The 14984-nt window shown below is 34.1% G+C and overlaps 1 protein-coding gene and 1 pseudogene across 4 annotated transcripts in view; one reads left to right on the plus strand and one right to left on the minus strand.

Annotated features, from left to right (window-relative positions):
* Positions 1-1405: 1405 nt before the first annotated feature.
* Positions 1406-3826, minus strand: LOC108365082 (uncharacterized; annotated as a pseudogene).
* Positions 3827-6923: 3097 nt separating this feature from the next.
* The window catches only part of LOC108365080 (protein dachsous-like), a 76922-nt gene continuing 68861 nt past the window's right edge, over positions 6924-14984 (plus strand). For all 4 annotated transcript variants that reach the window (XM_017619031.1, XM_017619028.1, XM_017619032.1 and 1 more), the window contains exon 1: positions 6924-8978. In XM_017619031.1, coding sequence (XP_017474520.1) covers positions 7035-8978 — 1944 coding nt within the window. In that variant the 5' untranslated portion in view covers positions 6924-7034. The remainder of the gene's footprint in view (positions 8979-14984) is intronic.

A 14984-nucleotide genomic window follows, 5' to 3' on the forward strand; every position in this document is an offset into this window, starting at 1 on the left:
CTGTGGAAATGCCGATATGTAAATGCATATTTTAGGAAATCAGTCTTCCCGTATTAGGTACATATGTATATATGTTAATATCTTCGTAAACATTACCATTAAATGATGTTTTTAAATAAGTACATAGGTACACAGTTTCCTACTTCTTTGTAAGAATCAATGAAATACTTAATACCTAAGCGCGAACAACCACATTGTATATATTTTAAGATTAAGATTAAAAAATTAAAAATTGGACTGTATTGAACTATATCGTCGCTCAGCGCGAAATACCTCGTATACGCCAAAGGCAGTACCGCGTATACGATGGTAAGTAAATTTTACAAAAGCGCAAAAAACCGATTTTTTCAAAACTGTGGAATGGTTTTTCCGCTGAACCTACTTGCTATAAAATTATTATTATTAATCTTAACTTAAATTTATAAAGTAAGCTGTAATGGAAAAAAGAATAACCAAATCTCTTTTATTGTACATACATGACGTGGTATTGGATTTCACATATACGAGGTATTTATATATGTACTATCTAAGTATGTATTCATTTGAAGTAGTCTTTAGCCGACCATACGAAGTGAAGTTTCCCTTGACTATCACCCATCTCTTTAGACAGCATTATACTGTTTATTGTTTTCGAACACAATTTGTTTCTAAGTTTAGTTTTAATTAAAGCTAAATTTGAGAATTGCCGTTCAGCAGCTGCTGAACTGTGAGGCAGTATAAGCAAATTTTTTACAAAACCACTAACTTCCTCGAAGCAGTAATTTCCCATGCCGTTCTTAATACATGACACTTTTGTCCAAAAGTCTGTTATGTCCATATCTTTTTGTAAGCAAATGTTGGAAAACCTTAACAGCTTCCACTGACTGATAACGTCTTCAACATCGCATTCAACTAAACTTGAAAAACTGTTTACCAAGGGCTCTATTTCTATATCTGATTCTGATAAAACTTTACATGGTGTTATAATAGAAAGGTTTTTTAAATCTATCCTGGAAAAGTCAAACCGTATTGGATTTGATTTAAAAGTTCTAAATAAAATTTTAAAATATTTTTTTTAATTTCTGTTTTCTGTATATCCGACATTGCACTTTGTTTCAAATAAAGTTCTGCTTTACAACCAATAAAACATTTTCTAAAGGTAAATAATTACTTTCATTGGTTATATTCATGTTTTCCAATGAGGGTAAATTTTTGACGTACTCATGCTTCAAAAAATTGCTTGCAATGAGCTTTACATTCATTTCCAAATGCGTGTACAAATACGGTAAGCGAACCGTTTCTGACTGAAACTCTTTGTTAAGGTCATTAACAATTTTTAATATATATGACAAAAACAGAAAATATGCTTTCACGTCCAATTCACTCATTTTTTTTGCCAATACGGAAGCTTTAATTCCATTAACTTCTAAAACTCGGTCTAAGAAATATAAATATAGTGGGTTCCATTGTTCAACTATCCTATTGATAACTTGTTCTAAATCAAGCCATCTTGTTAAGGAAGCGCCTAATATTTTATGTGGTTGTACCATACAATACTCCTGAAACTCCTTTAGCTCTTCAACACGTTTTGGGCTTTGGGAAAAAAAACTAAAAATGTTGCGACAGAGCTCTTCAATTTTGTGAGGAAGCTGTTTACTTGCATACGCCGAACATAGGTGTAACGAATGGCAGGTACATTTAATATAAAAAAGATCAGTATCGGGCTTAAGCTTTGCCCTTAAACCATTAAGTTGTCCCGCCATTACGTTGGCACCATCGGTGGCTAAACCGATTATGTTTTTTAATGGAATACCCTGTTCACAAAAAAACTGTTTGATTGCATCATAAATGGAACTTGCATCACAATTTCTTAATTCAATTAAGCTTAAAAACGAATCATGTACCCTTTGTGTTAGTTTGTCAAAATATCTTACAACTAAGACTAAACATTTCTTTGTAGACAAATCAGTTGTCTCATCCACAATGAGGGAAAATTTTGACGATTTTAATTTACATACGATTTTATCTTTGGCTTTGTTGCCCAAAATGTCAGCAATTTCGGTTGACTTCGTTCTGCCACATTGAATAGCCGCAGCAATTTTAGAGTCAGGGCAACACTCCTTTAGAAGCGCTGGTAAAAATTTCATAAGAAGGAATGGTAAGTTATGGCAAATAAGGAACATGACAAGTGTTAGCTCAGCGTATTTTATTTACTTGTCTAGATAGCGCTATTTCTTCGCTACTCAAAAGCTTTTGGATTTGTATTTGTTTTTTCTTTTTTTCCACGTTTTGCAAATGTACGGCCAAGGAACCATGTTTCTTTAAATAAGTGACATGGTTCGACAACTTTTTGTCGCAAGCCATACAATGGCTTGCCCCATTGACATTTTGCAACCAAGGAAATTGGTCTAGCCATGCATGGCGAAATTTTCTTGCTGCGACTTTTTTCTTACTACGTTGCTGTCTGTATATTATAAAACAAATACAATAAGTAATATTAATACATTCATTTCAAATAATCTTACTTGGTTTCACTGCTGGGGCTGCCACTGCTGCTGCTACTCTCCACAACCTAAACAGGTGTAGCTGGCCTATGTCTTATCACGAACCTAATTTAAAAGATTTTTAGAAATACATATTATACAAAATAAAACCAAAATTGTGTATTTTCTGCTCACTTATCCATAGCAATGAGCCCGTATAAATTTACTTGAAACACCAATTTTACGCGGAATTCTAATAACTTTTCGCGGCTTTTAAATGATTCTCTTATTATTCAAATGTCATTTCACGTACATATGTGTGTGCAAAGAACATAGAGATGGTGCAACTGCCGGGCCGTTTCAAAAACTTGGCGATTAAATCACCACGATTTATTAAAGACACGAACCGATAGTTGCACCCTCGAACTTTTACATGTTCTTTTGCATATGTAAACACATGATTATTATCGAAATAAGTCGAATCTTGAGTTGCCATTCTAGTAGTAATACCTTTATTTAAATAACCATATTCAGCAGAATAAATGTATTTGTTTATACTATTTTTCAAAGATTTAAGTATTTTACGTATACAAAAATTAAAAACTACAGTAAATATTANAAATAAGTCGAATCTTGAGTTGCCATTTTAGTAGTAATACCTTTATTTAAATAACCATATTCAGCAGAATAAATGTATTTGTTTATACTATTTTTCAAAGATTTAAGTATTTTACTTATACAAAAATTAAAAACTACAGTAAATATTAAAAAATAACCAAAATGGGAAAGATCTTAACAACTTCATAGGCAAGAAAAAAATATCCAAAATTGGTTAAAAGTAACCAAAACGGCAACACTGTNTGTTTATACTATTTTTCAAAGATTTAAGTATTTTACGTATACAAAAATTAAAAACTACAGTAAATATTAAAAAATAACAAAATGGGAAAGATCTTAACAACTTCACAGGCAAGAAAAAAATAACCAAAATTGGTTAAAAGTAGCCAAAACGGCAACACTGCTTGTTCAATTCGATGAAAACCGTTGTTATTGTGGCGAAGATGGAACCAAAGTAAAACTTTACGCACTTTTGGTGCAACTTTGTTGATACCGCATATAAAGATCACAAAAGCCATTCTGCGGGCACGTAGAATGGGACGCGTTTCTTTGCCAGGCGGCGCATTTTCATCTCACGGCGTCCATCAGGAGATATTTATTTATTTTAGTTTACGCTTGATCAGGGTAGCACGTTTGCTAACCTGCTTCTTGCTTAACTTCATCTTCGACTCGGGGACAGCAGGCAGCTTCCTGAAATGTAGTTTTCCCTTTGCTTCGGGCTTCTTACCGACCGTGGTGGCAGTCATCTTATCTTGTCACTTAGCACGTTGAGAAGGCGAAAAAAAACGCCACTCGATTTATAACATTTCTATCAAACACGATTTAATTTCTTACTTTTTTAATACATAGATATGCTGCAACCAAGCACTTACTTTCCCAAATTCCATCTTGCTTATAGGCATAATTTTCCAAATGTGCCTGAGATGCTACTTCATACTAATAACTTCATTTTCCAACTTCAACATATCCTAAAAAGACATAAAATTTACATTAAACAATAGAAATCGCAAAAATTGGAAAATAAAATACTTTCTTCATTTTGTTTTGTTGTCAAATTTCTGAAAAATGTGAATTCACCACGATGCAATACAGAAAGAACAAGGACCAGGGTTGTAATTTTAAGTCTTCAGTGGCAATGCGCAGAGCGTTCCGAGTAGCAAAATTAATTTGTATCAAATATAACATTAAACGGTGGTGCATGTTGTCGCGACTATCGATAGTGGGCGATATTTTTTTAAACAATCGATAGTCGCCAATTTTGAAAAATATAAAAATATAATTGGGGCGTATTCATAGTTAAAATTAAGTTGGTACTTAAAGTTGGTTGTAACTTTATTGACGGATAATCCATCCAAAATTATGTCAAAAAGCTACAACTAACTTTAAGTACCAACTTAATTTTGACTATGAATACGCCCAATTGGGTTAGATATAGTTTTTTAAAGACCATAACGACCTACCTTAATAATGAATGTATGATTGAAAAAACTAAACATATTTACGTATTCCGCTTTCTAAAGCTATTTGTTTTTATATAAGAAACATAGCATGTCAACATTTTTAGGGTTTAGTTGCGATATTTTTTCGTTTACCATTAAAGCTGCTTTACTGTACATTCGTTCCGATTTTACTGATGACGCACAGTGGGACGTCCCCATATAAGCTACGACCAAAAGTAGTAACCGTACTAGAAATTCGCTGAAATTTCGTATATGGGCTATTAGGCACTTAAAAATGAAGGCATTTGGAAAATGGTGAAATTCAACGCGTTACCACGCCCACAGTTCTTATGGGCGGAAATAGTAAATGTTATCCGATTTTGATCAAATTCGGAGCATATTCTAGATCTAACGAAAAAAGCATAAATCTGAAAGACCGTCAAAATCGGTTTACATTATCGTCCAGTACTTCTAGAAAAACAGGCGCAAATTAAAAAAAAAAAACATATTGTTTGGTAAAATTCGGTGTGCCCTGCTCTATTAAGCCAAAATTTTCCAACTTGGAAGATAATAAAGAATTTGTTATTACGGCGCCCACCTCCTTTCTTGGCTCCAAGTACTAAATTGTATGAATTTTGGAGGAAATGAAGAGGCCCCTTTTTTTTATTTCTAAAGAAGTAACTATTTCTTAGTTTTAAAAATGACAAAACGAAAACATTTACAGTACCCATTCTAAGTTATGTGCACGATATGTATTTTCATTGAAACTTTCACTTTTAACTACATTTTATACAGCAAAAGCTGAGCTGAGGCAATCAGGACTCTTGCCATAGAAAACGGATTTCGTCCAGAGAAGCGTCCATTTTTGGCTGAATGTTGAATGTGATTAATAGATAGACGGGTCACTAATATCTAAACCTACTTCAATTTCCATTTTCCATTACATATATTTATTTTATGTACATATCAGAGTCCTTCTCTTCAGCTCTACAATAAAAATTCAATAAATTTTACAGGAGATGGGTCTATAAAAGGAGGAATAGAAGCTGAACTCGCAGCTCTCGCAGCTGGAACAATTTGAGATATGACACGCATATTTAACGTTTACTTGTCCTAAGTATAATTAAGCTCGCTTCCTAGGTCCTTTTTAAAATATCTCTTCTTAAAGTAAGCACTCGAAAAATTTTATACTCACAAAATTATGTAGAATTTCCACCGTTTTATGCATTACAAAAGATTTATAAAAATTTAAATCAATGCTTGACCACAGAAATTCAAAAAAAAAAATTTATAAATTATTTGCGTCAAAATCAAAATTTTTTCTCACAAAATTATTTTTTCGCATTGTTCCTATTTTAAGCTAGTGTCATGATTGCAAATATGCATTTTTATTAAAAATTCTTTTTGGTTTGGGTTATCTGGATATTTTGTTATGTATCTGTGTAATTACTTTATCAGAATGCGCTAATCAGTTTTTACTATTTTTGGCCGCTGTAGTCCCATTGTGCGATGTTAGACCAACATAGTTACCAAATATTATTTAATATAAAAGTATTGCCGCTTTAAACAATGCACATTCACCATTTTTATGTCTTAAATTTGGAAAATTTTCGATAGTGAAAATACTCGATAGTTTTTAAAAACTATCGATAGTGAAAAAACCAAAACCATCGATAGTGTCGATAGCGCCATCGACAGTTTTCCACCACTACCACGAACACAATGGAAGGACCAAGTGCAGAAGGACCTGTCCGAACTTGGGATAAACAACTGGCGCAAATCTGCAAAGGAGAGAGGCAACTGGCGAAGTTTTTTGTTGTCGGCCTAAACCGACAAACGGTTGTAGTGCCAAATAAAAAGAAGATAAGCAAAATTGTACAGAATTTCAAATCACTTTAGCCAATTATGTTTCGAGCAGAGCTTTTTAGAGCCATTTCAGTTTTCAAAAAACATGGATATTTTTGATGCATCGATAATTTTCCGACATCCCTACCTTTATCTTGAATTTCCATTACAGAGCTCCTTGAATAAATTCCACGATCTTCACAAATAAATATAAAAAAGTGAGAAGTAATGAGTCACTGAAAACACGATTCACAATGAAAATGTTATTTGTCAACTTTCGAGAGTTAGGATTTATATCGCGAAAAAATTTTAACTGTAATGAGGTACCACCACAAAACATTACTATACAAGCTAGACAATCTGCATATATTTGAGTTTTGACCGCCAGTTGAACCACTGTGTACCCCCAAAACATATGTACATCAACAATTACGTTTAAAGCCAAACAATTAGGTATAAGACAGCGAAGATTAGAAGGTATTATTTTAATTATCTCTACACTAAAGTTAGATACAAATTTAGCTTTTTTAAATCAAAATTATTATTTCTAATTCCAGAAAAAACTTGAAGATGTTAAAAGGAATACAGACTACATTGACCTTTCATCATAATGGAAACATAGATGTCTTAACCAGCTGCTAAACGGATTCAAAAATATAAAAATTCAAAAATGCCTTATTCGTTACGGCATCCACAAAAACCCGACCACGAAATTTCCGAATACAGCTATTCACAATGGAATAGTGTACTCTTACGGAACAACGAGGCGAACATCTGCTCCGCCAAAAGAATAGCACCCGTTGGGACTTGCTCAATATATACTCGCAAAGCTCACGCTCAAATACTGTCTTTATACCAGCAAGCAAATTCATACAGACGACTATTTAACGCGTCCTTCTTACTGATATCATTGTGCTTGCTCTTCGCCGCAACCACCATAGCCGAGCATGTGCGCGAGCTTGAAGTATCCGAAGGTGTGCCCATTGGACACCAGATTGGCTTTATTGGGGAATTCTCTCACGGGATGGATAGTGGCCCACCCTATCTTATAGTGCCGGTACCGGGTAGTGCTGTGGACACCGATCTAGCTATTGATCACACGACCGGTGATATACGGACTAAGGTGTATTTGGATCGTGAGTCTCGTGCGTCCTATAGCTTGGTGGCTATACCTTTAAGTGGAGAAAATGTGCGTGTAGTGCTGCGAGTGTTGGATGAAAATGACAATGCGCCGACTTTTCCACAACCGGTAATGAATATCGAGTTTCCCGAAAATACGCCGCGAGATGTGAAAAGAACGTTGAATCCTGCTCGTGATCTAGACCTCGGTCAATACAATACACAACGTTACAATATCGTATCCGGTAATTTTAATAATGCATTCCGTCTATCGTCTCATCGCGAGCGTGACGGCGTGCTTTACCTGGACTTGCAGATTAACGGATTTCTCGATCGCGAAACGACCCCGGCTTATACTTTGGTAATTGAGGCGTTAGACGGTGGAAGTCCACCATTACGTGGACAGATGACTGTTAACATTACTATACAAGATGTCAACGACAACCAGCCAATATTCAATCAGAGTCGTTACTTCGCTACTGTATCGGAGAATGCCACTGTTGGAACGAGTGTATTGCAAGTGTGTGCCACAGATATAGATTCCGATGAAAATGGGCTGGTGGAGTATTCCATAAATCGGCGACAGAGTGATAAAGAACAAATCTTTCGTATCGATTCGCAAACTGGTTTGATTTCAGTGAATAAACCTCTGGATTTCGAGACGAAGGAGCTACACGAGCTTGTTGTGGTTGCAAAAGACCAGGGCGAGCAATCACTAGAAACCACCGCATTTGTGTCTATACGAGTAACAGATGTCAATGATAATCTCCCGTCGATCAATGTTATTTTCCTTAGCGACGACGCAACGCCCAAGATTTCGGAGTCGGCAAAACCCGGTGAGATTGTGGCGCGTATTTCTGTCAATGATCCAGATTCAAAGGCCGAATACTCGAACGTAAATGTTACTCTTAATGGTGGCGATGGGCACTTTGGGCTCAGTACACGTGACAACATCATCTATTTGGTGATCGTCTCCCAACCTCTTGATCGTGAGTCTCAGTCGAACTATACGCTTAGTGTTGTGGCCACAGATAATGGCACACCGCCATTGCATGCCTCGAAAACTATATATCTACGCGTAACAGATATTAACGATAATGCGCCGGAGTTTGAGCATGAAGTGTACGATGCCAATGTGATGGAAGTGGCCGATCCTGGAACATCTGTTTTAAAAGTGACTGCATTTGATCGCGACGAGGGAAATAATTCCGCAGTGCTTTACGCGCTTGCTGATACATCAGAAACACACGCCGAATGGTTTCAGATTGATCGACATACGGGGTTGATAACTACGCGCTCGCAAATTGACTGTGAAACCGAGCCCGTTCCGCAGCTGACGGTTGTAGCTAAAGACAATGGACACCCACCACTCTCATCCACAGCTACAGTGCTTGTAACCATACATGATGTCAACGATAATGAACCGATTTTTGATCAGAGCTTTTACAATGTTTCGGTAGCGGAAAATGAACCCGTTGGACGGTGCATTCTAAAGGTAAGTGTAGATGTCGATAGTTAACAGTAAATGTGATTTGCGTGAAGTGAAATTAGAAAGTGAGGTACAGTTTTCGAAATGGAAAACTCCGCAGCTTTCTTAAAAAGCGCTAATGTCACAAGCTGACGATGAACCAAGGTTGCTTTGTTAGTTAGGATATAAAAAGGCGCGCGCAGCACCGTAAACGTGAAAGAAGTGAAACTTCTTAAAAAAGGTGTTAGTACCAATGTGTACGGTACGGCAAAGCATTCGGCGATTGAGTTACATATGTACATACATATGCAGTTTAGGGTAAAAATTAAACATTAATTTCATTTGATTTTGCTGATCTAAAATTTCATTATTCATTTTCAATTTCAATTGAAAATCCGGTAACACTGCCTTATATGAGTTCGCCCTGCTAGCTAGCTGAACGGATAGAACTGTCACATAATTATCTATTATATGTTTAATAAATACAAATGTTTATACTGCACGTAAACGTAACGTAAAACTGAAGAATCTAAAATCACTAGATCCTTACGAATTCGCAGCTATTTGTTAACATTCGCCTCGTGCTTTATAACCAAGGCATTAAGCAACGTACGAACTTTTGTTTGCATTTATTTAAGTTGAAAGAAGACCAAGGCGAATTTATACAAGGTGGTAGTAAGAATACAACAACAACAACCACATATATTTTTTATTACGGGTGTTGTGTCAAATCTGTAAAAGCAAAAACAAAATACATGTAAGGCTAAGAAATCACCTGATCAAAGAACACCACCTTGTATAAATTCGCCTTGAAAGCAGACAAATTCCTTTTTTTCGGTATCTCCTCTTTCTCGCCTTCTCTTTGCATAACGTTGTATTCTATCCAAGACGAATTCATATATTCTAATCTCGAATTCAATATTCATGTGGTAGCAACAGTATCTTATATATAAAAATTTATTTTTTGGTGTGACCTCATAACTTGAGAACGGCTGCACCGAATTTAACCAAATTTATGCAGAATATTCAGGCTATTATGCAGATGCTTTATGTGAAGTTTTCCCGAATTCGGAAAAGGGGGCGTGGCACCACCCATACTAACTAAAATATAAAAAAGTGCACGTTTTTGGTGTGCCTCATAACTTGAGAACGGCTTCACCAAATTGAACAAAATTTATAGGGAATATTCGGGCTATCATGCAGATAGTTTATGTGAAGTTTTCCTGAATTCGGAAAAAAGGGGGTGGCACCTCTATTCTTATATATAAAAATAAGTGTTTTAGCTTATAACTTGAGAACAGCTTCACAGAATTCAAACGAATTTATATAGCATATTCGAGCCATGATGCAGATAGTTTATGTGAAGTTTGCGCAAAATTTGGATAAGGGGCATAGCACCTCTATCTTATATATAAAAATAAGTACACGTTTTTGGTGTGACTTCATAACATGAGATCGGCTTCACCGAATTCAACCACACTTATGCAGCATATTCGGGCTATCAAGCAGATGGTTTATGTAAAGTTTTCCCGAAATTTTTATGTTGTATATCTCTTGAAATATTAGTGGTAGAGTAACGGAAATTAGTATAGAGATATATGAAATAATTCCATAATCATGCAGAAAAATGGGCAGTATGGGCAAATTTTGATTATTTGGAAAAGCTGACGAACGACGCGCGCGAAAAGTTGACAGTTGGCCATCTTTCTGCGTTGTGTTGGCGTTGGCGTTGCCCAACTTTGGTTATGTGGAGACTTTCATATAAATGCTTGTATTCATAATCAGCTGTCGAAGCGACGCCAACGCCAACGCAACGCCAAAGTTGTATGTAAAAGGGCCTTAACTATAAAGGAAGCATCCAAGTAGTATAGTTATGCCGATGGTTTGCTGCTTGCACCGGTCCAGAACCGCTATACGGTTTGCTGGTGCTCTGCCGCAAGCTTTGCTGCTCCGCCAAAAGATGTCGCCGATCGTAATCCAAGTTCAGAACCCAGATAAAAGCCGCAAGATGTCGCTGGTGACAAATCTGAGTCCGGAACAGGAACCGATCACAGGGTGTTCCGCTGATGGAAATCCGAGAAATCCGATACCATTCAGAACCGGAATCGATCACAGGGTGTACCGTTGATGGAAAGCTGAGAAATCCGATACCATTCAGAACCGGAATCGATAACAGGGTGTACCGCTGATGGAAATCTAAGAAATCCGATACCAGGCGGTTTATATGTCGAAAATTAGTAAAGTGTGTTGGTATGCAGTCAGAAATATAAACAACCGTACATACGTACATATGTATATACATATATAGATGCTCCACCCCTAGAAAAGTGTGTTAATAATGTGTACATAGTTGATTGCTAAGTATTTAATATGTATGTGTATATATACATATATATGAATGGAAAGGTCTGTTGATGTTGATGATGAGAACAAATAAAATTTAATTTGAAATAAAAGAAGGTTTTATATTTACGTATTTATTTTGATAATAAGAATTTTAAACATAAATGTCCGCAATTATATGAATTATAGCTTTGCTGTTTATTATAGTTATATTTAATGTTTTTTCCTAAATACTTTATTATTTGCTTAGGAGGCTGTAAGTTTCCAAAGCTATCGAAGTAATCAATCTCATTATCGTTTTTCCAGTAAGCTACCCAATGCGTTCCTGGACCCTTTGAACTATCCAAATTTATTATTCCACATTCTCTCTTAAATGGTTTACGGGGTAAACTGTCACACATGAATACCCCTCTAAAATTTGGAATAAATTTTGAATACTTCTTTAAGTCTACATCAGTAAGAGGTCTTCTGGGTAGCTTCATTAAGAGTTTTTTTGGTATGGTTTTAAATATAATCCGAATCCCTTTTTATAAGGCTTTAAAAACATTCCTTTTCCCATTGAAATAGCTTCCATTGTATTATTATGACGTTTCGCCTCCAATAACTGCTCCTTTCCAGTTTTTCTGAACGTCTATAACCAACGTATATATACAAGGTGGTTTATATGTCGAAAATTGGTAAGGTGTATTGGTATACATATATCCATACGTATTCTCATACATACATCTATATGCAAACGTACATACATACATATGTATATACATATATAGATGCTCCACCCCTAGAAAAGTGTGTTAATAATGTTCACATAGTTAATTGCTAAGTATTTAATATGTATGTGTATATATACATATATATGAATGGAAAGGTCTGTTGATGTTGATGATGAGAACAAATAAAATTTAATTTGAAATAAAAGAAGGTTTTATATTTACTTATTTATTTTGATAATAAGAATTTTAAACATAAATGTCCGCAATTATATGAATTATAGCTTTGCTGTTTATTATAGTTATATTTAATGTTTTTTCCTAAATACTTTATTATTTGCTTAGGAGGCTGTAAGTTTCCAAAGCTATCGAAGTAATCAATCTCATTATCGTTTTTCCAGTAAGCTACCCAATGCGTTCCTGGACCCTTTGAACTATCCAAATTTATTATTCCACATTCTCTCTTAAATGGTTTACGGGGTAAAGTGTCACACATGAATACCCCTCTAAAATTTGGAATAAATTTTGAATACTTCTTTAAGTCTACATCAGTAAGAGGTCTTCTGGGTAGCTTCATTAAGAGTTTTTTTGGTATGGTTTTAAATATAATCCGAATCCCTTTTTATAAGGCTTTAAAAACATTCCTTTTCCCATTGAAATAGCTTCCATTGTATTATTATGACGTTTCGCCTCCAATAACTGCTCCTTTCCAGTTTTTATAGCATTGATTGTTTTAATAATTCCTGCTGTACCGCCAGATAGACTTCCAAGTGCTCCTAATGCTACGAATAAAGGCGCTAATGGGAGAAATCCTCCAGATTTAGGTAATGGTATTACACGTGGTGCTTTTATTATAGATTTTTTTCCTCTAAAAATATTATTTACAACCTTTCGTGAAATTTTAATTGCATCTTTTAAGTTATCACTTTTCTTTAAATTTTGTTTAGCACTTTTTAAAGCATGTTTGAAGAGATGATAACCAGTTTTTCCTCCCACTTTCTTAGTTTTACTATAAATGTTCCCCATACCGAATTTCGTTTTTGTCTTCATTATATTTGTAACTAACCAAGCATTTGTTTTCTCACTAAGATTGCTATCCTTCGCTTTAACTCTTTCCCAAGCCTTCTCAGTTAATTTTTTATCAGCAATATGTCGGTTATCTAAATCTTTATTATATAAATATGATATATCATGTTCTCTACAAGCAGTGTCTAGTAGATTAATCCCTCGATCTCCTCTTACTAAAAGTTTCCGTAGTTTCGTTCCAGGTTCACAAAATTGATAACTAGGCAAATGAAGTTCAATAGGAAGCTTATTAATTATATTATTTATAAAACCTTTTCCAACGACTAACGATTTAAGAATAAGCCTATTTTCATAAATAACTCTCATATAAAATAATATTATATTCAAATAAACGCTGAAGCTTTTTAATAAATTTATGGTTCTATATAATTAAATTTTAAATTTCTAAATACTAATTCAACAGTTAAGTTATATTCAAATACAATATTATTATGTGATTTAGAATAAACTTCTATATCATATATCGCTTCCCTATTTGTTGTACTATAATACCTTAACTTAGTCTTAATATCTAAACCCCTTCTTTTATATTCATGTTGGTTTTGGTGTTGCTCCATAATATACTCCTCAATTTCAACGCCAACCACTGTTAAAAATTTGCTATTGTCATCCTCTTCATCCCATTTTTTGTTAAAAAAAAAATGGGCTGCTCTGACTGGGATGCCCAAAACCTGTAACCGGGGACCCTCATCTTCATCTTCAATACATATATAAGGGTTTTTCATGTCTTCAAAGCACAACATCTCCAATTCAAAATCGAAGTTGTACTCTCCATGATGCTCGCTATTGAGGATTCGATTTACTCCAGGCATGATGTGTTTTAGTAGCTTTAAACAAAGTAATAATTTCTAATGTACAGTATTAGCTTATTTATACACATTTCATAACTATATAAAAAGCATTGAGGTGAACTGTTGATAAAGAACATATTTAAATATACATATACTTTAGTAATCTATTTTATGCTTCATAATATGGTTCAATAAAAAATGTGGAAATAATCTTAAACTCAATGTTGCTGTCAAAGAATATATTTATTTTTTATTACCCTATTTAAATTTTATTATATGAGTCAAATCAAATGCTAATATTATAAATAGCCTTGATCTTGATTTCATCATCATTGTTTGCCTAATAAGTATAGTAACGCCAAGTGGACGATAACGAATCCCACATAAACATATAAAAAAATGCTTATAAAAGTATGTGTATATTTAAATGTTTTATTCATCTAGCATTATTCATTCATATATTGCTAACTTAGTGAGAAAAGTCCTTAAGCATACTTTTTTATGAAAACTCATATTTTGATACAGAAAGCAGGAGATATTAATAATACATCGTTTCGAAAAAGATTAAGATACTTGTTTTTCTCGTTTATATTCATTGAAAGACAAATTTATTAAATTCAAAAGAGTCACCGAATGTCTAACAAATTCAAAAATAATACGAAATCTTTTAATCTTTCACATATGAATGGAAATGTCTGCTGATTTTGATGATGAGAACAAAACAATTAATTTGAAATAAAATAAAGTTTTATAATTACTTATTTATTTTTTATTTATTAGATATTTAATGAAGAAATAAAGTTTCTTAATATTATTACATTTTTTCAGCACATATCATAGAATTATTATGATATTTACAAGTATTTATATTTTTATTTTTATTATATAAATTCTTTAAATTTGGACAATTTAAATTATCTAAATTATATAAAATAATATCTTATCCGAATAAGCGTTGAATCCATCTGATTTTCTTCGATCCTTTAGCATAGAATATATAATTTTCTCTTTTCATTAATGTATGGATATATTCAATAACAGTCATTAAAGTCGAATCACCTCTTCCCATTTTAATCCATGATGATTATGATATAACCCGCTAG

The sequence above is a fragment of the Rhagoletis zephyria genome, unplaced genomic scaffold, assembly GCF_001687245.7.
Source record: "Rhagoletis zephyria isolate East Lansing unplaced genomic scaffold, Rhagoletis_zephyria_1.1 Rzeph_scaffold_01772, whole genome shotgun sequence".
In the NCBI taxonomy this organism is placed as follows: domain Eukaryota; kingdom Metazoa; phylum Arthropoda; class Insecta; order Diptera; family Tephritidae; genus Rhagoletis; species Rhagoletis zephyria.